At 39.9% G+C, this 22,539-nt stretch overlaps 1 protein-coding gene across 3 annotated transcripts in view; it reads right to left on the bottom strand.

Annotated features, from left to right (window-relative positions):
- Tmem245 (transmembrane protein 245) overlaps positions 1-21,765 on the bottom strand; it is a 78,532-nt gene extending 56,767 nt beyond the window's left edge. For all 3 annotated transcript variants that reach the window (XM_048338652.1, XM_048338645.1, XM_048338659.1), the window contains exons 1-4: positions 21,174-21,765; positions 11,333-11,450; positions 9,368-9,469; positions 2,126-2,242 (exon numbers count right to left, since the gene is read on the bottom strand). In XM_048338652.1, the coding sequence (XP_048194609.1) occupies positions 2,126-2,242; positions 9,368-9,469; positions 11,333-11,450; positions 21,174-21,746 (910 nt within the window). In that variant the 5' untranslated portion in view covers positions 21,747-21,765. The remainder of the gene's footprint in view (positions 1-2,125; positions 2,243-9,367; positions 9,470-11,332; positions 11,451-21,173) is intronic.
- Positions 21,766-22,539: the final 774 nt, after the last annotated feature.

Consider the following 22,539-nt stretch of genomic DNA (forward strand, 5'->3'; position numbering starts at 1 on the left):
TTAGATTTCATTATAGGGTATATTCTTCACTTCATTGTTTTGATGAAACACATCATATACATCAAATATCATATAGCTCTCAAGGCAATATTATTCAATACATACTAGCATGTTAGAACTATTAAAATTCTACAACTTGCATTTTTTGCCTTTCACTTAAAAATGGTTAATTATAAAAGTTTATCATATTTCAGGAAGTCTAGAAAAGAGAAAAGAAACAATACCTATAATCCTAACCCCCTACTACTTGTTCTAATCTTTTACAAAATTGCATTTATTATCTTTTCCCACATTCTCAGCTCAAGGTCAGCTGAAGGACTAAGATCTGGTCTCCTTTATTCTCCTTCCACCGAATTGCTAGCACACAGAATTGTCCCTGGTAGACAATCAGCACTCTGAGTATTGGCATCATAATTTCCTTAGTGCTTCTTTTCATGTTATATGTTCAGCTCCAAATTTTACGGCCAAGATAACATGCACCATGGTGAGTCAGTCAGCTCATCTCACTAGGACTGACACTCACCACCCTGATAGCCAAGGGTAAAGGCAAGCCAGTTATAATATACTTTTGTTAGGCTTTGTTAAGTATGTTTCCAATATGACAGTTCCAGGCTGGTGAGTGTATCTGTTATTTAGAAGAATGATATCTCCATAATAAAAAATACCATCCTCTGTTCACTTTGGAAACATGACTCAATGTGGAAGAAAAAGTATGCTTTCTTACTCTGAGTGCCTTTCTCCTAGATGATCCCTTCCTTTAAGACATGTCTGAATTCAGTTCTTCAAGAGTGCACTAACTCTCCTAACTCCAAATATCCTTGGCACTATCAGACATGTCAACTTAGATGGGATGGTCTTCCACATTCCTGAACTCTATGAGAGTACAGTATGCTTCCAAATCTAGTATAAATCACCAGCTAGATCTTTCAGGAGCCTGCAATGCCAGAAGCCAGGAAAAAAACGGAACAGTCAGAGGACATGTTTTAAAGATACTATCAATGTATACAGCACGAAGCATGCAAATCAAACCTTAGGACAAAGAAATGGCTAACTAGACAAGGAAGATAAAAGCCATACTTCCTCTTCCCTCCAGAAAGATTCAGATAGGGAAGAGAGGGAACACAAACAAGTGAAATGGGTAGTAAAAGGAAGACAAGAAAGCAACAGAACAAAGATCAACACAAAACAAGGAGAACTGACAGCTGTAAAATAAAGAAATAGGAAATAAGATAATGGACTCATAAAGTGGGAAAAACCCGTGGGAAAGGTAACTAGGACATTCAGAAAAAATGAGTGCTAAAGAACCAAAGAAAAATGAGAAAAACCTTTTTTTATTGATGTTGGGGTTTTTTGGTTGGTTGTGAGGCTTGAACTCAGGGCCTGGGCACTGTCCCTGTGCCTCTTTGTGCTCAAGGATAGTGCTCTACCACTTGAGCCACAGCACCACTTCTGATTTTTGAGTGGTTAATTGGAAGTAAGAATTTCATAGGGACTTTTTTTTTTAGTAGACATGATAGGAAAGTTTATTAGAAAGTATGGCAATGAAAACAGTCACCTCTGAGTGGGGCTCACTCCTGTTTATGGGGACTTTTCTGCCCAGGCTGGCTTCAAACCGTGATCCTCAGATCTCAGCCTCCTAGTGTGAGCCATGGGGCCTGGCTGAGAAAAGCCTTTTTTTAAAAAAAGTGCAGAGAGAACCAAGCTAGGAACCCAAAGAGGATAAATAATTAAGTTCATAAAAAGTAATATAAGGCCAAACATGAGAGGGAAAAGGTAATCAGGAAAAAAAAAAAAAAAAAAAAAGACCAGCAAGCCTAAGCAGCATTGTGTGATGCTAGTATCCTTAATTCTTCATTCTATTTACACCATTGTTTTGTATTTTTTTGCCAGTCCTGGGATTTGAACTTGGGGCCTTAGTACTGTCCCTGGCTGTTTTTTGCTCAAGGCTAACACTCTACCATTTGAGCCACAGTATCACTTCTGGCTTTTTCTGTTTCTGTGGTGCTGAGGAATCGAACCCAGAGCTTCATGCACGCGAGGCAAGCACTCTACCACTAAGCCACATTCTCAGCCCTTACACCACATTTTTTCAGAAAACCCTTAAATGCCTCATGACATCAATCACCTGCAGGCAGAGTGGAAGGCTGGTCCTCACCGCTTGACTCATACCCTGTGATGGAAATGGCCAAATTTGCCAGAGTAGAAGCTGCCATGGAGATAACTTGCCCTGGTAATTCTGCACCTGTTTAAAAAAAATAAAAGTTTGTTTGTTTGTTTTTTAAAAATAAAAGTTTTAAAGCAAATGCACAAAGCAGGAAATGCAAAGTTAAACATAATGCAAAATTTTCACCAGGAATAAAGTTATTTCTGATCCAATGTACCAGTCCTATTTTTCCATGTAGAGGAATGCTTAAGAATCAACAACGTCCAAGTCTTTGAACTTGCTGTGTATTTGGGAAGCTGGTGTGCATGACAGGGATTGAATATACAAATTTGAAGTGCCAGGCTTGAATTTTTTTTTTAACTTCACAAGAAAACTTCCTCCTCACCACACTATCCCACCACTACTGGAATTTGAAACATACTCCAGTCCTTTATTTTTACTATGGCCATTTTTCAGATACGATCTCACATATTTGGCTGAGCTGGCCTCAGATTACAATCCTCCTACCTAGCAGGAACTATAGAATAGATTACCATGCCTGGCTTACTGAGATAGGTCTCACTAACTTTTACCCAGACTGGCCTCAAATCACAATTCTGCCAATTTCCACCTCCCTCGTTACTAAGATTAGAGGCAGTGTGCTGTTGACTGCAATGCACACTTCTGCTGAAAAGCAGTATTCTTCTGATTTCTACAAAATGGACAACTAGTCAAAGGTCCTACATTACTAAACACACTTCTATACAACACACTTCTACACAAGCAATTCAATTAAGTGGTGGCTCATTTTTGAGGCACATCAAAAGTAAATTTCTTGGTGTCTTTTAAATAGCTCCAAAATTACAAAATCATCTTAGATCTCTTCAAATATGTACTTTCATTCAGCTCCACTTTAACTTACATTGCTAAATGCCTCCCCTAAAGCATTCACTCACTGAAGAGGTGACTGGGCCACAAGCTGAGATAAGAAACCAAGACACTAGCCTCAAGGTCAGTCTAAAGATTAAATCTTTAGTTAGAATCCAGTATATAATACATAACGTTAAGTAGCGTAGGAAGTGGGGGGGAGGGGCCACAGGATGGAAACCTAATCCATGCTGGGAGATCACAGGAGGTTTCCAAAGGAACTATTTCTAAGAATACTCAACTATGCCATCCTCTAAATCCACTTATACAAACATGAACCAGATAAGAAACAGAGTAAGTCTATTTGGGGGAAAGGACAAAGAGAGGCTAGTTCCTCAAAGACAGAGATGCAAACATGTCCCAAGAAGTCAAGCAGAGGAAAAGAAAAAGCAATGTCATCTTACAAAGAGCTTCAGGCTTGAAGGGTATTAGAAGAGTGGAGGAGTGCAAGGAAGACAAGAGACCAGAGAATGGAAAATCTCAGAGTCTCTGTGTTCAAAGGAAGGACAATTCAGAGACAGAGCATATGTGAGAAAAGAAGACTGCCAAGTTCAAATCCCAGGCCTAAACCTTACTATGTAGATGACCATGGGCAAATGATTAATGCCTACATGCCCTTGTTTAATTCCTACTTCATGACCCAAGTGAACAGTACATATGAAATTCTCATGGTAATGTATAGCATGCAAAAGCACTCAATAACTCATAGCCCAAACTAATGGCTTTAATAGTACAAACTGGGGGCTGGGAATATGGCCTAGTGGCAAGAGTGCTTGGCTTCTATACATGAAGCCCTGGGTTCGATTCCCCAGCACCACATATAAAGAAAACGGCCAGAAGTGACGCTGTGGCTCAAGTGGCAGAGTGCTAGCCTTGAGCAAGAAGAAGCCAGGGACAGTGCTCAGGCCCTGAGTTCAAGGCCCAGGACTGGCAAAAAAAAAAAAAAAAAAAAAAAAGATAGTACAAACTGTAAGCACAAGCCACTAGGACTAAGATATTTCTCTGTACCATCCATCCCTTTTACTTAATAATATATCTATTTATCTAAGTCTTCTTGCCCTTAGTAGATGTTTTCCCATCTCCCTCTGCATAGACTAAACTGAAATCAACATATTAAGTCTTCAAGGCAATGGCTTAAGAACTAACTTTACTATGCTGACATCAGTAAATGTACAGTAAATATTCAACATTTTTTTTTTTTTGGCCAGTCCTGGGCCTTGGACTCAGGGCCTGAGCACTGTCCCTGGCTTCTTCCCACTCAAGGCTAGCACTCTTCCACTTGAGCCACAGCGCTGCTTCTGGCCGTTTTCTTCATATGTGGTGCTGGGGAATCGAACCTAGGGCCTCGTGTATCCGAGGCAGGCACTCTTGCCACTAGGCTATATCCCCAGCCCTCAACATTTTTTGCTAACATCAATAAGACCATGCAAACGCTTCTAGGTAATATACAAAAGATTCCGCAATTTTTTAGACTACCTTGAACTTCACTAAAGTATGAAAGGAACAGCACACAGAGAAAATCAACAAAGAGTACTTGCAAGCAAAGGCTCTTATCAAACAGGCATTTTAATGAGTTCTCCCTTAGTGGTGTCCTTCAGCACTTCAAAAACAATAACGATCTGAACAGAAAAAGGCCAGGGCTAAGATTCTAGGAAGGTCACGGTATTTGGTTAAAAAAAGTTAAGAACAAACAAGGGAATATATCTTGAGACTCAAAGACAAAAAAAAAAAAAAAAATGGAAAGAGCATTCAAACCTCAAGTATCAATTTCCCCAGGGACAAGAGTAGTATGATGTAAGAGTCACAAGTTCAAGGAAGCAGGCTACTGACCAGGAGAGAAATTCAGTCTAGTTTTATGATAATAAAACAAATTCAACAACAAACGCACTAACTTTTGTAATAATCATAAGAATATATATTCTGGAAACATTCTAAATAAAAGGCCACTTCATGGTCTACTCCATTCTTCCCAGGAATAGTGGCCGTTGGCAAAAATGCAGGCAAAAAGGCCCGCTGGATGGAGTCACTGCATACACACAAAAAAAGACTACACAGCTTGCAAGGTTTCCTTTGAAGAAGCCTCTATTTCTACTGCTAATGTGGAAAATACATCTTTCTCTCAACTGCTTCAATGTCACTCATGAGGTCCTAGATATGGACCAGGAGTTATTCTAGGCCTACTTAATTGACAGCACCATAAGTATGGAATAAGAGATAAGTAATAAGTTCAGACCACTCTTTTACTTTTTCTTATTTGAGCTTAACTGGATCAAACGTGTTCATTCAGATTACATGTGAACCCAAACTACCAAGCCTTCCCTGAAAAGGAATTTCAGCTCACCTTATAATTACCAATGTCAAGAAGAACATTCATGATTATTCAAAAGGAAAGAATGCTGAGCTAAGGGTCAAAGACCTTGGTTTAAATCTTAGCTCTACCTGTTTGGCTGTGGAAGACATTTGACTTCTGAACTACATGCCTACATCACAAACAGATCTGTCCTCTATTTTATAAAGCTACCTTTGATTTTTGTGGGGGGGAGGGGTGTTTGGGATTGTTTTTTTTTCATATTTCAAAAGACAGCACTTTTTGTTGGTGGTATTCATTTTTTGAGATAGTCTCCCTATCTTAACCTAGGCTAGCCTCAACTCAAAACACTCCTGCCTCAGTCTCCCAACTGCTGGGACTACAGGCATGCACCATTATAAGCATACACCACTGCAAGCAGTTAAAAGTTCCTAACCAGACAGCTGAAGCTTATTTGTTTGTTCTGGAAAGTCAAGAGGAGCAAGAATAGATGAATACAGAGAGGAAAAGTAGGCGAATATAGTCATTATATTCAATGTAGAAATGTGAAAATGGACCAAGGTAACTTGAAGGTACGAGTAGGGTTGGGAAAATTGGGAAGAACAACAGAAGGGATGACACCGATCTAGTTGTATCATACTTAGAAATTGATTATTGAATTGCTGTATAACTACTTAAATTTTTAAAAATTAAAAAAGTTCTTAGTACATGGTAGGCATTTAGGCATTTAAATGTTTTGGGTTTTTTCCCCTACATTTGATACTGGACTTTCAAAAAATGCTTACAAGAGCTCCCCAGGTCAAAAGAAAATAACTAAGTCCCCTGGGTTTCGAAGAGATTAAAACTAACTCAATAATGACCCAGAAGAGTTTTCTAGACCTAGGAACCAAACAAACTCATGCTTTAATTTCTGATGGAATCAAATATCATTTAATTTTTTTCCAACTATTTTCCAACTTCAGTTGATTGAACAGATACATGCAGCTGACCTTAACATAACTCAGAATAAAACCAACCCAAAGGGAAAGTCAATCTACAGTGAGGATAAAGGGTAAGCAGAGTGATCTGAATCACCCACAACTAGAGAAAAGAAAAACAAGATAAAACTAACCAGAGGAAGAATTAGAAACCACTAAGCTTTCTATACTAGTTTCCAAAACAAGAAAACTATCTTCTAAAACTTTCCAAAACTTCCAGTTATCTCACATATGACCATAAAGTCTAAAAGAAAATGAACAGAAAGACAGGCGTAACAACAACAAAAAATAAAACCTTGGGGCTGGGAATGCGGCTTAGTGGTAGAGAGTGCTTGGCTAGCATGAATGAAGCCCTGGGTTCCATTCCTCAGCACTACATATATAGAAAAAGCCAGAAGTGGTGCTGTGGCTCAAGTGGTAGAGTGCTAGCCTTAAGCAAAAAGAAGCCAGGGACAGTGCTCAGGCTCTGTGTTCAAGCCCCAGGACTGGCAAAAAAAAAAAAGTTTTAAAAAATAGAACCTTAAACCAATAGCAAATGTGAATAAAATAAAGTTTTCCTTATTTTCAAGTCAAAGAGATATGTAATTAAGGTTATATATACTTATGGTTTCAAAGATACCTTAGGACTGTCAGACATTATTCATTTACCAAATAAAATAATAAAAAGTAATTCATTCTTTAAAAAACTGTTTAGAAGATAGCTATACAAATATATCAGAGTGCTACAAATAGCCTTGTGACTAGAATAAAATGAAGATGCTAAAAATAATGCTGCAGAAAAATGTTAACACAGAAATGTGCTCATGACATAATTAAGTTTAAAATGCATATTCCAAAAGAGAATGTTCCCTATAACCCACTTTTTTGTGCTAAAAAAAAAACCAAACACAAGCCAGACACTGGAGGCTCACGCTTGTAATCCTATCTACTCAGGAGGCTGAGATCTGAGGATCACAGTTCCATGCCAGTCTAGGCAGGAAAGTCTACCAGGCTCTTACCTCTAATTAACCACCAGAAAATGGGAAGTGGAGCTGAGGCTCAAAATGGCAGAGTGCTAGCCTTGAGCGAAAGAACTCAGGATCAGCACCCAAGTCCTGAGTTCAAGCCCCATGTCCAACAAAAAAGAAAAAATAGAAAAAAAGACTTAATACATACGAACTACTCCTTCACAGATCCTAAAAATGTAACTAAAAAACTGAAACTAACAAATTCTACAAAGTCAGATACAAGATCATCACACAAGTATGTTTTATTTCTAATTATGCACTGACAATGAACCATTCAAGACAGAAATTAAGAAAACATTTCATTTTTAAGATAATTTTGTAAAAACTAAGGAATAAGCTAAATCAATTACAACATTCATACGCTAAAAACTGTGGGATACTATGTAAGAAATTAGGAGAACAAATAAATTATTGGAAATACATTTCATGTCCTTTATCTGGAAAGGTTTTTGTTACAATAGTGTCAACATGGCAGTAATCCAGATTCAACACAGTCCTTATCAAAAACCCATTACAGACCAGGTGCTAGTGGGCCAGGCCTATAATCCTAGCTACTCCAAAGGCTGAAATCTACAAGATTGAGGTTTGAAAACAGGCTAAGTAGAAAATTCAAGACTCTACCTCCAATTAACCAGCAAAAATGTCAGGCCGGAGGTGTAGCACAGTGGTAGAGCATCAGCCAAGATCAGAAAAGGGCCAAGCAAGAGTACAAGGCCCTAAATTCATCCTCGGACACTGGCACAGACATACACACAGACAGACATTTTTTGCAAAAGTACTGAAAATGATGGTAAAATAGAATATGGAAATGCAAGAATTCTCAAATAACCAAAACAATCTTGAAAAAGAACAAAGGTAAAAAATTCATACTACTCAAAACCTACTACAAACCATAGTAATCAAAACCATGTAGTACTGACATAAGGACAAACACAAAAAAACAATGGATAGGAAACAAAATGAAATGGGAATGAGAATACTGGAAATGGAAAAGAAGGGAATGTAATGTCCAGAAACAAATCTACTATCTATGCTTGGCTGAATTTCTTTTTTAAAGAAAAAAGAACTATGCTAGAAAAACCAAATTTCCACTTGCCAAAAAAAAACCGAGCTCTTACCTCATACCATATATAAAAATTAACTCAAATAATCAATGACCTAAATGAAACAAATAAGAAAAAAAGTTTAAGCCAAGTGCCAGTATCTCAGGCCTGTAATACTAGCAAATCAGGAGGGCTAAGATCTGAGAATCAAAGTTTGAAGCAAGCTCAGGCAGGAATGTCCCAGAGACTCTTATCTCCAATTAATCACAGAAAAAGCCAGACACAGCACTGTGGCTCAAGTGGTAGAGTGTTATCCTTGAGCAAAAGGAGTCCAGGGCTATAGTGCAAGCCCCAGAGCTAACAAAACACACACACACATAAAGTTCTCAGAGAAAAATATATGAATATTAATAACCTAGGATTTAGTAATAGTCTGTTAGCTGTGACACCAAATGCACGAGTAATGAGAGAAAAAAATAGGAAACTTAGACTTCAAAATGTAAAGTTTTCTGTACAGCAAACAAGGCTATCAAGAGAAGACAAACCACACAGTGGGAAGATATTTACAAATTATATATCTGCTAAGTATTCAAATACATATCAAAACTAATAGGACTCCTAAAACTTAACATAAATATATATATGGCAGAATATTATTCACCCATAAAGTAATAAATTATTGGTACATGTACACCTTCCTTTTGGGATAATGAAAGTGTCTTAGAACTAGATGAAGTTAATGGTTGCAAAATACTGTAAATATACTAAATGCCATTTTTAAATGATTGATGGTTAATTTCACATAAACCATACCTCAATTAATAAATACCAAAAAAGATTTTTTAAGATATGGTCTAAAAACCTAAGGTATTTTATTGTATTTTTTTCTTTTGTCTTTTTTTTAAAAACTATTCTTCAAAATACTTCTAATAGGAATATTTACAGAATATTGTATTTCTTACCAGCAGACTCTTTCCCATTCTGCCTTTCATAGAGGGTGCCCACAGACATCAGGAAAACAATAACCAGGAATACTGGAATTCTCCATGAGCCAGCCAATGATGCTGAAATTTATTAAGAATATTTTTAGTGAAATACCAACCTAGAACTTTTTTTGTAAAGATCAGTTTTGTAGATTTACAGAACAACTTGTTGTATATGCTAGTTAAGTTATTTCACAATGAACATATTTTGAAAGGCCATTCAACAGACAAATCTCAGTTCAGGAATTCTTCCAAATTCATCCCTGCTCTCTGTGGCACCAGCCTAAAGGATTTAGTATGTCCCAGCCCATCATCCTTCATGGGCTTTTGTCACCTATGGAACCCAGTCTTCCTAAAACACATTCAGGGTTTAAAACCACAAACTCAAACCCTACATTTGAGCCCAAAATGAACAGAATCAGAGATAATCTTGAAGTCATGAAGCCTGATCTTTTTTTTTTTTTTTTTTTTGGTAGGTTATGGGGGTTGAACTCTGGGTGCTGTTTCTGAGCTCTTCAGCTCAAGGCTAGTGCTCTATCACTTGAGCCATAGCACCACATCCGGTTTTCTGGTAGTTAATTGGAGATAAGAGTCTCATAGACTTTCCTGCCCTGGCGGGCTTTGAACTGTGATCCTCAGATCTCAGCCTCCCAAGTAGCTAGGAATAGAGGCCTGAGCCACCAGTGCCCAGCTTGATCTGACTTTGAAAATATCACTAGGTATGAATTCTTTCAATCAAGGACCAAAGAGTCCCCAAGAGCACAGCAAATGCTTCCATGCATCCTCTTCAGTAAGTCAAGGAAAAAAATGTAAACAAGTCTCCATGGTAAGGTCCCTACATCTAACCACTTACATTTCCTTGAGCTCTATCTACTACCTGCTTCCCTTTTCTGCCTTTCCCAAATTTAAAACAAGTCATATCAGATTTTTGTGGGTCTTGCAGGTAAACCAGCATTCCAACACGATAAAGCTAGAAAATAATATTTTGTTCAAATCAAAGTCTAACCAAGAGACCATTTCAATCAACTTTTCATTTGTAATGGTTGTGTTCTAAAAATATCTTAGGCTACCTACTACTCTGCATTAGTAAACTTTATTTTAAATTAGAATTTAATATTTTCATCAACTCAGCCATTAAAATATTGAGACCCTCATGTATCATGTTGAGTAATCATTCTATAACATCTCAGTAGCCACCAAGCTAACAATGACTGGTTTTATGTAAGAGGGAGCTCACTCAACAGCTTCTATATCAACTACTACTCCTGTTGACCAGGGATTTGCTTTTCTAAAGCTACTCAGATCTGACATTCTTTATGGTCACAGAGATCTGCTGAAAGCACTCTTTCACAGGACACAGTCCTCTAAATATGAGACAAACGCATTCATATTTTATATCCTCATTTCCATGTTCTCTCTCATTCCTGCCCCAGTCCCTGACTCTTACTCAGGATATACATCCCTGGTCCCTTTACTACTTAATACATAGAATACCTCTGATTCTTAACTACTTATCTGTATACTCCATCACAATAACACAAGCAAAATGACTGACAGACAAGTGTGCTCAAGTTACTATATACTTACTTTTAAAGGGCTTTACTGAAATAGAATATATAATGTAATTAAAAGTTTGACATTTAAAACATTACAGACTTTAACTGAACATGAATTGGGCAGCTCTCGAAACCAGAAGACACTCAAAGACTTCCCAAAAGATCAACATTGTTAAGGCATATCATTGTCACTAAAAATTAATGGGAGTAGCACAAAACATTTCCCCTTTTGAAAGAATTTTATATGAGACATTTTAAATGTAACACAAGGAACTCACTTTACATTTTAATTTTAAATGCAACACTACAAAGAGCTTTCACTTATATAATCAGCATCTGCTAACATTAAACTGGACTTTAAAAAAAAAAAAGAGGAGGAAGAACCCACCTAAATGAAAAAGCAAGATAATCCAAACAGGAATTGAAATTGCTCTCAGATAGCGTTCAGTGCTTGCATTCCACTTGAATGAAACGGTCAACACATAGCCAACTACCAAAGTCCAGATCTTAAATAAATGAAATATGGACATAGTTATAATATATATAAATATATATATATATATATAAACATGAAGATGAACATTCAATTATACAACATTTGCAAGCATCTAAATCCCATGAGTGCTCTAGACATAACACTGGAAAGATGAAGGTGGTTGGTGGTATTAAAGGAACATGCTTGATTCTTCCTTCCCTGTCTATTTTGAAATGAACAGGCATTGATCTCATATAGTAACACTTAAATAATATTTATATGTTTAACAAAGATACCTTGTTTTTAAAATAAAGTTCAAGGGCTGGGGATATGGCCTAGTGGCGAGAGTGCTTGCCTCTTATACATAAGGCCCTGGGTTCAATTCCCCAGCACCACACATACAGAAAACGGCCAGAAGTGGTACTGTGCTCAAGTGGCAGAGTGGTAGCCTTGAGCAAAAAGAAGCCAGGGACAGTGCTCAGGCCCTGAGTCCAAGCCCCAGGACTGGCCAAAATAAATAAATAAATAAATAAAGTTCAAAACTCATTTTATACCCAGAAAAACCTAAAAGTTAAAATATCAAATATATAGGTTAGCAATTAATTTAAAGCAGAAACCTAATCTTGTGGAATTCCTAAAAATTTCTCTGCCAATTAATGACTAAAGGGGAGGTGAGGGGAGCAAGTTTTCTAAAAAAAAGATTAAAATCCTGTTTTAGCCCATTTGTTACTATGAAAGCACCATTTCTTACAAGTAGAAAGAAGGCAGATACCTAAAATGTGACACTGCTAGTATAATCTAGGTAACAGGTGGTTAGAATCTAAGTCGAGTTGCATGTACCAGTTGAAGAACCGATGCCTGAAAAATTTACCTGCCAGTGTCCCCTCTTCTGTTCTCCCTAAAACTAAATATCTACCAGCACCTAAGCACCATCCACACTGACCAAGAAGCATTGTAATGCATACAACTATTTAATAAAAACAAAAAAAATTAAAAACTGTCCCCAATAAAGAAATATCAATCACCCAGTGTAGCCTATATAACACATATATATTTAATAGAATATGCACAAGAACAACTTGAGCACCAAGAACTTATTAAAGTAAGTCTAAGGATATAAAATTCAAGCTTGATATGAACTTTGGGGGAAAAGCCAATTGAAACAACAAAAAAAAGTTAAGACGTAATTCGGAGTATTGTAGGGGGAGAAAACTGTTGGCATTACTACAAAGATGGGAGTGGGGAAGTGGGGATCAAGCATCCCATGCATTATTTTAGTCACATCTTCAATAAAGTAACTCACAGGTCTTAGAAATGTTCATAGCTTCTATTCTAAGAATCTAGCTTTGGACTTTATCCTTACATATAATGATAGCCTTTGAAAAAGCTTTTATTAAAAGGAGCTAATCAGAGTGTCATCAAGAATAGTAGGAAGATAATTATCTAAAAGATGGACAACTGGAAAATGATTAACTATGGATGATTCATGCCATAAAAATGTTGTAAAACCTCTGAAATTATTTTTTTAACAGGGAGTAAATAGTTTTCAAATTTCTAAGATGGTATAACCCCAAAAGTAAAATACATCCACAGCAAAGCCACAAATGCATAACCATATCTACCAAATGGCAGAGGAAAGGAAATGAAAAAGTAGTAGTTGTAGTAGAGGCTGGATATTTTCTTCTCCCACCCCTAGTACTTGAACCCTGGGCCTCAGGCTGGCAAAAACCATGTGCTTAATTAACAACCAGTCCCATCAGTCAGACCTTTTACTTTTTTGTTTTCTCCTAATTGCTTTTCCTGAGCACTAGCTCTTTTATAATTAAAAGAAGATTACAATACTTTTCTTCTATCCATTCTATCAGGTAAAACATTAAATGAAATAGGTGAAATATTAAAGACCTCTATCTTTTTTTTTTGGTATTAAGATTTAAATTCTGAATTTTGCACTTGCTAGGGAGGTGCTCTACCACTCCTGACCCTAAAGAGCTCTTCAGCTGAAATATATATAAGGATATGGGCTTTAAGCTCAAGGTCCTGAGTTAATAGCCTTAGAAGTGTAAGATCAGGCAAATTAACCTTGGAAATTCAAAGAACTCAAGATTTGATTGTTAAGCTCAGAACAAGCTGTGAGTGTGAGTGACAGGGAACTAATTTAATCCTTATATCCTCATGAAATACAATGATTTCATTCCACAGATGAAGGAACTTAGATTTCAGAGAAGTGACTTGACTAACATTAGACAGCTAATATGTAAGAATCCAAAAATCTGGCTCCAAAGTCTGACTACAAATTGTGAAATCAAAAGTGACCCTCAGTAAAAGGATCAATATGTGACATAGAGGTGACCAGCTCTTACACATTAAGTCAGTTACTTAGAAGGCTAGAAGGCTTACTAACCAAACTCGCAGATGACACAAAACTGGGAGGGGTCAATAAAAACTGTGGTAACCTACAATGATTCAAAATATCTTACAGCTGGAACAATGGGCTGTAATTCAAATAAGACTAGACTTTAGTAAAAACAAAGGCTGGGCTGGGAACATGGCCTAGTGGTTAAAGTGCTCGCCTATGTATACATGAAGCCCTGGGTTCGATTCCTCAGCATCACATATATAGAAAAAGCCAGAAGTGATGCTGTGGCTCAAGTGGTAGAGTGCTAGCCTTGAGCAAAAAGAAGCCAGAGACAGTGTTGAAGCCCCAGGACTGACCAAAAAAAAAAACCCAATAAAGACAAATGCTGTTTCGGTGGTTAGAGATACAGCTCAAGTGGCAGAGCCACTGGCCTACCACTAGGGGGTGGGGAGGGAGGGATCCTCTTTTGGTTTCACGGATTATACTTTTTTGTGCCAGGCCTGGGTACTGTCCCAGAGCTTTTTTACTAAGGGCTTGAGTTCTACCACTTGGGCCACAGCTTCCCTTAGAGCTTTTTGCAGTTAACTAACAATGGGAGTCTCATGGACTTTCCTGCTTAGAGTGATTTCAAACAGTGACTCAGATCTCAGCTTTCTGAGTAGCTAGGATTACAGATGTGAATTCTTTTTAAAAAAGTATTTGGAAGTGTGTCCTCAGAGAAGATTCACAGAAATATATTCAGTTAAATGATATGGCCATTTGTAAAAACAGTGTATAGTCTATAGTAAACATGATTGCACAATTACCAGGAGTGTTTCTATTTCAAATTCAAATCTAAGAAAAAAATCTGTCAAATTAGTTGGGGGGATGGGAGAGTATTTATACTATAGCGATATCAGAAGCAAAGCATTTACACCTGTAATCCTAGCTACTAGGGAGGCTGAGAGTAGAAGAATCACAATTGAAGGCTAACTAGGACAGCATAATGTTCTCAATACCTAGCTCTAAAATAACCAGCAAAAAACAAAGCTGGATGTATGGGTCAAGAAGCAGAGTGCCACCAGGAAGGGAGTGGAGAGGGGAGGGAAAAGGAGGACAGGAGAGGGGAGGGGAGAGGACAATAAATCAAATGGACAGCAAGGGGTGATTGTTCTAAGAAAAATATAATATATGCACATGCAAAATTTTTAACTAAATAAAAAAGAGAAAGATAACAACAAAAGGGACTGTTCTAAAACACAATATCATATATGAATAAAATTAAATTAATAAAAAGCATAATCTCTAGTACCAACAAGAGGTATACAAGGATAAATGAAAGCAATATGCAGAATTATATGTTCTAGCTATGTATAAATGGTATCTCATTTAAAATTTTGTATTGTTATTATTAAGGTGATATACAGAGAGGTTATGGTTTCATAAGTCATGTAATGAGTAAATTTCTTTTTAGGTAACATCACCCCTTCCTTCTCTCTCCTCAAGTTTCTCCCTCTTGCCCTGACCCAAAAGTTGTACAGTTCATTTTCATCATAGTGTCTACTGAGTACCAGTGGGTATCCACTTTATTTTTTTTTTAAATTTTAGCCCTAGTCTTTAAGATAACTTAGTGAGAATAAGTATTTGTATATTCACTTTCCATGCACCATTTTTATTTTTCTTTGTTTGGTGCTGTGCACAGAACCCAGGACCTCACACCTAGGAGGCAAGGGCTCTATCATGAGCTATACCTCTATCCACCACAGGCAATTCCTACTCTCAGGCCTCTTAAGAGATCTGTTTTGAGACAGGGTCTTGAACTCACCTATGTAAACAAGGCTAGACTCAAACTTGCCTTGCTCTAGCTTCAGCCTCCAGAGTACTATGATTATAGGCAGTTACCACAACAAACCCATTTTATTCTTAAGCCTTTCCTAATAAACAAGTCAACCATAGCAAACCTGTTTATGAGTGAATCCAGTTCCAGGCACGAATCACTGAGCTACAGTTAGATAAGAGAGCATATTTTCCTTAACTCATAATCTTAAAATACAATGTGTCCTTTTCAAAAATGTATAGTCCCCAGTCATTTTACAATACTATATGCTAGACACTACACAAGACTATCTGAAATCTGGCAATACTAACTAAACATTCCATATATGGAAAACTGATAATCACATTTTCCTTTCATCCAACAGGTTAAACCACAGGATATACTTTCCTGGCCTGGTATTACTATGTACACAAAACATTAGCAGAAGCACTGTGTTTTAGATTATCTTCTAGGCATGAACTGGAAAAATTTCCTTGCTTCACTTCTATATTTTTTTTCAGAGAATAATACTAGATTTACTCCCAAGTTATGAAGAACTAATCATTGCTGGAAGCAGCAATTATTTCAAGTATTTGGTTATCCTTTAAAAGAGCTTCATTTTAATTTGGAAACTGTTCTCTTTGTCACATGTCAAGTTAGTCAAGAATTTTTAAGTGGAAGAACTATCTCAGGAAACTTCCTCTTCACTGCACCAGATAATAAGCAACAAACCTAAGGGTTTAAAAGTGGAATGAAGTAGGCCAAAGGCTGGCCAGCATGAATTTCCTAATGGCCTCTTGTGATCTGTAAGCAAGAAAATCATCCAAGTCAACCTTCAGTTTACACAACTAGGGTGGAGTGGTAGAGTAGGGTCCTGGTCTAGTCCAGATCACAACTAAGTTTCTAATTCAAGGTCTTTGATTATTCAGCCACTGTTCTTTCTACCTCAAGGTTCTTTATAAAGGTAACAAAAATGGATCAGAGGCCAAGGAGAAAAAAAAAAATCCAGCACTACCACAAAAACTGTAAGTGGTTTTCATTTTTTTCTGACACATCTGAACTAAGCGGGGTGGGGGAATCAGAATGCTCCCAGCAGGAGAAAATGGTAGAAAAAGGTGTCAGCTTTTCGGAATTCACTTGTACAACTTCATATCTCAGGTATAGGCCACAGACTTCACTAATTTTTGACTAAGACAAGAAAATATTTTCATTCAGTTGAAACTGTTGGAAAAAATTATACCACAAAGGATTAATCTTCCACTTAAAAGCAGGATAGTGAAGTGATCTGAAAAAATGTAAAGTGAGATAGAGGACTCAATCTGAGAGGATAATTGATAACCACGGAAAACACAGGTACACAGACACTGGATGGGGCACTGTACAGGAGAGACAAAAATAAGGTTTCTAGATAAGTAAAATCCAGTGGGAACCAACTGTGGTTCACCTAATTCTTTTACATTTTTTTCTGATTACTAAAGTCAATTAGTGAAATTTTAATTTAAAAAAAATTAAGCTAAACTCATTGGCACACATATGCTGGGGAAACTTTTTAAATCCTCATCAAAAGTTACCACAGAGGGGCTGAGGATATGGCCTAGTGGCAAGAGTGCTTGCCTCGTATACATGAAGCCCTGGGTTCAATTCCCAAGCACCACATATACAGAAAACAGCCAGAAGTGGTGCTTTGGCTGAAGTGGCAGAGTGCTAGCCTTGAGCACAGTGCTTAGGCCCTGAGTCCAAGCCCCAGGACTGGCCAAAAAAAAAAAAAAGTTACCACAGAGTTCTGCTGATAGGTCTAGTGAATACTATATTGTAAGAGCATGAACAAGTCACTAAATTAGTTTTCTCAGACAGGAAATCCGTTCTTCTTACTCCACAAGACTGTTGTAAAAATAAAAGTGCATCTGTGTTAGTACCTAGTCCAGTGTCTAGCACATGGCAGATGTTCAAAACTTAGGTCTTAAGTGAATTGTCCCTTCACCAAACTGAGGGTTTACTTAAATGTAACATTTCCCTCTGTATTTCTCCTTTATAAGGCTCTTCAGCAGCAGGATCATGTTTACAAGTTAAGAAAGCTTAACACCATATAGGCATAGAGGCACATCCTTGTAATCTCAGCGCTCAGGAGGTTAATACAGGATCATGAGGTTGAGGGGGGCTTGTACTGCAGTGTGAGATCCTATCTCTACAAGCAAAAATAAATTTTAAAAGACCATTGTTCTGTGGCAAGGGAGCCCTGCTAGGGTTCACAAACTAAATGCTGTAGACTATGAGATAAGAGTCAGTAGGGAGTGGGAACGTGGCTAGTGGGTAGAATAGCTTGCCTAGCATGCATGAAGCCCTGAGTTTGATTCCTCAGCACCACATACATAGAAAAAGCCAGAAGTGGTGCTGTGGCTCAAGTGGTACAGTGCTAGCCTTGAGCAAAAGAAGCTCACGGACAGTGTCCATGCCCTGAGTTCAAGCCCCAGAACTGGCAAAATAAAAAAGTCAGCCTCTGCCCAGTCACATTAGGCCTTCATCAAGTCTGGCTAAAAGCTCCCAGTTTCCTAAGCACACTATACACCAACTGCTCCAGCAAAACTCAACACCTGCTTCTCACACTTTCAAAATTCAGTCCTTCCAGGGTGTCCCACTCACTTCTAACTCATAACATCTCTTTTATAATAGTTTGTTGTATTTTAATCCCTTCTCTTCTCCCTTGCCCCCATCTCTGTGGTCAAAGGGCTAAGTTACATGCCTTTCTAAAAATCATCACTGAGGGGATGTAGATCAGTAGCACAGTACATTTTCAGTTAGCATACATAAGGCCCTAAGTTCAATTCTCACCAGTGCCAAAAAAAAAATTTCATTTTGATTCCCGAATCTAATCAATTTTGGCTCTTTCATTCATCTTCCACAACCAAAGCAAGTAAAATGTAAACATGAAGGTTTATCCTCAGTAAAAAGATATTCAACGCTACATACACTAAGCTGCAGATACTTCTTCCCACATGCTCACTTACTTTCTACTGAGTATCTGTGAGGGACAAGAAGAAATGCCTCATCTGCCTCTAAGCAAGGCCAATTTACCAATGCATTTGACTTCTTAATGCAGCTAAACATGCTATTCATTAATGGCAGGTCTTTCATTTTTAATTTCCTCTAGTTTGATGGATATAACTTGGGTAGTATCAACTGTCAGAATCATAGCAGAACCTGCAAATATATCTTTGAAACTGACGAGACTGAATTTCTGAATGATAACTATGCCATGCTGCGTTTTTTTCTTTTTCTTTTTTTTACTTGTGCCAGTAGTGGGGCATGAACTCTGGGTCTGGGCAGAGTCCTTTAGCTTTTTCCCTCAAAGGTGGTGTAGCACACAACTCCACTTCCTGCTTTTTGGGGTAGTTATTTGGAGGCGAGAGTCTCAGACGTTCCTCCCCAGGCTGGCTTCCAATGGAGATCCTCAGATCTCACCCATCTGAGTAGTTAGGATTATAGGCATGAATCATCAAAGTCTTGCTCAAGCCAGACTTCTTTAACAGTGTGTGGTGATCTGCCTTCTACCTAAGAGGCATTTACTCCATTAAACTACATTGCCTAATGAGGTAAAAGAGCACTGAAGTAGGTGAAGTAGGCTCCACAAAAAGGAGCTGTAGGGGGGGCTGGGAATATGGCCTAGTGGCAAGAGTGCTTGCCTCGTATGCATGAAGCCCTGGGTTCGATTCCCCAGCACCACATATATAGAAAAATGGCCAGAAGTGGCGCTCTGGCTCAAGTGGCAGAGTGCCAGCCTTGAGCAAAAAGAAGCCAGGGACAGTGCTCAGGCTCTGAGTCCAAGGCCCAGGACTGGCCAAAAAAAAAAAAGAAAAATGAGCTGTAGGGTTGGAGGAATGGCTCAGTAGAGCACTAGCATTAAATAGCCAGGAAACCCTTAGGCTTGATCTCTTCACAGATTTAAAAAAAAAAAAAAAAGGTGAACCACAGCCATGGAACTCTGGGGAGATCACATTCTCACAGCCCAGGGTGCTAACTGGTAGGTAAGGAACATTACCTACCTGACCATCAGCTCCACTAGAATATGCTCATGTCTCAGGCCCAGGGGCATAAATCCACACTGAAGCACATGCTTAATATGCAGCTCTGGGCTCAATGCCCAGCACCCAAAACAGGTCACTGTGGTAATAAAGATGATGACAGGAAACTGCATCTCTTACACACACACCATTTTTTTAACCAGTCCTGAGGCTTGAACTCAGGGCTTGCACACTGCTCTTGGGCTTCGCTCAAGGGTAGAACTCTACTGTTTAAGCCACACCTCCACTTCTAGTTTTTTCTGTGAATTATTGGCGATAAGAGTCTGAAGGATTTTCTTGCCCCAGTGGACTTCAAACCATAATCCTCAGATTTCAGCCTCCTGAGTAGCTAGGATTAAAGGTGTGATCCACCCAGCTTTCATTCCCCTTTTTGAAGTTCCTCACAAAGCTCAGTACCTAACAACACAATCAACCTTTTAACTTGAAAAGTGGTTATTGATTGTGCAAGACAGGAGTTCTGCGATCAATTAATAATCCAACAATAACCTTAAGTAGATGCTGAGACACACTGAACTTCATCTCACTGACAAAGAGGTGAATAAACTTTAGTACTTTTTGGTGTGGTGCTGGGCATTGAAAGTAGGACCTCAAGCAAGGTAGGCATATTTTGTCACTGAGCTACAGCCCCAGTCCCTGTACTACTGTTTCTTAATCAACATTCTTAACATTCTTAACCATCCACTTGTTTTTAGCCATCCCCTGTAAATATGTGGATAAACTGGCCTAGAGTGAGTCAGGAAATGTGTCACTCAGTTGTCTTTGAAATTCCTTTCGAATCTAAAGCTCCTTAAGTTTAAAGAAGAATTAGGGGGAACCCAAATATCACTCACAGAACTACCTCTTTTTCACCCAACCTGCCTTGGTAATCCATGGGTAGTGGTGGGCCCTGGGGGCAGAGGAGGATCAGTTCTAGAGGATGGTCGAGCATGGGGTATGCTGAGGGAGGGGCCTGCTCCACACTCTGTGCCCTGAACCTCAAAAAGATCTGAACTGAGAGGCAGCCCTGGCCTTTATGTAAAGGAAGAGGGGGAATAAAAACAAAAAAACTAAGGCAGCCAGTCCCTTTTTGTCCCTAATTAACCTTTGGCCTGGGAAGGAGTCACCTCTCTGTATCTGTAGTTCGGCCAAATAAGTCCGGAATCACCAAGATCCCTTCCAACTCCGTGGCCCAGATGTGCAGAACTGAGGGTGGCCAGAGCACCGCTTAACTTCCCGACCAGAGTTGTAAAACTAAAGACCTCCCTCCCCACACAGAATGGAACTGCGCTTAACCAGGGGCCGTGTCCACCCTAGGGGCAGGCAGGGCTGTTTCAAATCACACTGCCTCTCTCAGGAAGAACACGACGCTCCTTCTGGGTGTTGGGAAAGCAGGCAGAACGTGGGCGCTAACAGCCCAGGTGCGGGCATTGGGTACACACACGTACACACACACGTATACACACACACCACACACCCCTTGACCGCAGCGATCTTGGGGCGCCGGGGAGTCTGGCTCGCCCCTCGCTCGCTCACTCGCCCACTTACCCACAGGCTGCTGAAATAGTCCAGCCCGCGGCAGATGAGCGCTCCGGCGTGCGCCAGCAGCACCTGCACGCCCAGGTAGCTGCCGAGGCAGTAGAGGCCGTACAGCAGCGGGCCGCCGGCGCCCAGCAGCAGCAGCAGGCGGCGGCGCCGTAGCGCCTGCTCGCCCAGGGCCTCCACGCCGTAGTCGGCGAAGCAGAGCGGCAGCAGCAGCGCGGCCAGCACGATGGGCGTGTGCGCGCGGTGCAGGCGCTGCAGCCAGTGGCGGCCCAGGCGCGTCAGCGAGCTCTTGAAGGGGTGCAGGAAGGTGCCGCACAGCACGGCCCACAGCAGGGGCCGCAGGAAGGCCTCGAGGATGAAGTACACGAGCACCGCCGCGCCGCAGCACAGGCACACGAACAGCACGGCCCCCGTGTTGTAGAAGGCCTGCTTGATGGGCTTGTCAAAACGCAGCGCCAGCGCCGCCGAGCGTGGGGTCTCACCGCTACCCGGCCCGGCTGCACGCGGGTGCCGGGGTTCCTGCCGCGGAGAACCCCGAGGGCCGGACACTTCGGCGGGGACGCCACGGTCGGCCATCGCGCCTCGGCCGCCGCCGCCCCCGAGAGGAGGAGGTGCGGCCAGCTCGCGAAGCGCGCGGACGAAAGGCGGGCGGAGCCGCGCTGCCTTGCGGACTTTGTAGTTTGCAGCTGGCCTCTAAGCACTCGGGAGACGCTGCCGAGAAACTACAATTCCCAGGAGGCTAAGCGCGGGCTCCTTCCTCCCCGCGGATTCCTTTTGCCCATTGGTCACTGCAAGTACCAAGTTTTTCGAGAATCAAACATTAATTAATTAATTAGCTAATAACTCAACTCTTATTGGTTAAGACCAACTTCTCCCCTCGGGCGGGATCCCAAAAGAGAAGTTACTTTCAAGAGACTGTACTTTCAGTAATGGAAAAACCAAGTCTGCAAATTGGAAATGCCGTGGGAGAATACTTCTGAAAGACTGGTGCCCAGATTCCGGTTTACTAATTTAATAAACACTTTCAAGTGTTTGTCCTGGTGCAATTGGCAGGACGTTCTCATTTCATTTTCTTTTTTGGTAGAACTGGAGTCTGGATTCAGGGTTTGGTGCTTCCTAGATGGGCTCTCTACCACTTGAGCCATGCCCCTAGCCCTTTGTTCTTGGGTTATTTTTGAGATAGGATCTCACTTATTTCTAGGCCAGCACGAACCATGATCCTCCGATTACTCCTCTGGCTGTAGCTGAGATGAGAGGTGCAGACCACTAAGCCCAGCTTTTTGAGTTGTGATGGGGTCCTTGCGATTTTTACCCCCGCAGGCTGATGTCAAATTTCAATCTTCCCAGTCTCTGCCTCTCAAACGGCTGC

Source organism: Perognathus longimembris, chromosome 1 (assembly GCF_023159225.1).
Source record: "Perognathus longimembris pacificus isolate PPM17 chromosome 1, ASM2315922v1, whole genome shotgun sequence".
NCBI classification, from domain to species: Eukaryota; Metazoa; Chordata; class Mammalia; order Rodentia; family Heteromyidae; genus Perognathus; species Perognathus longimembris.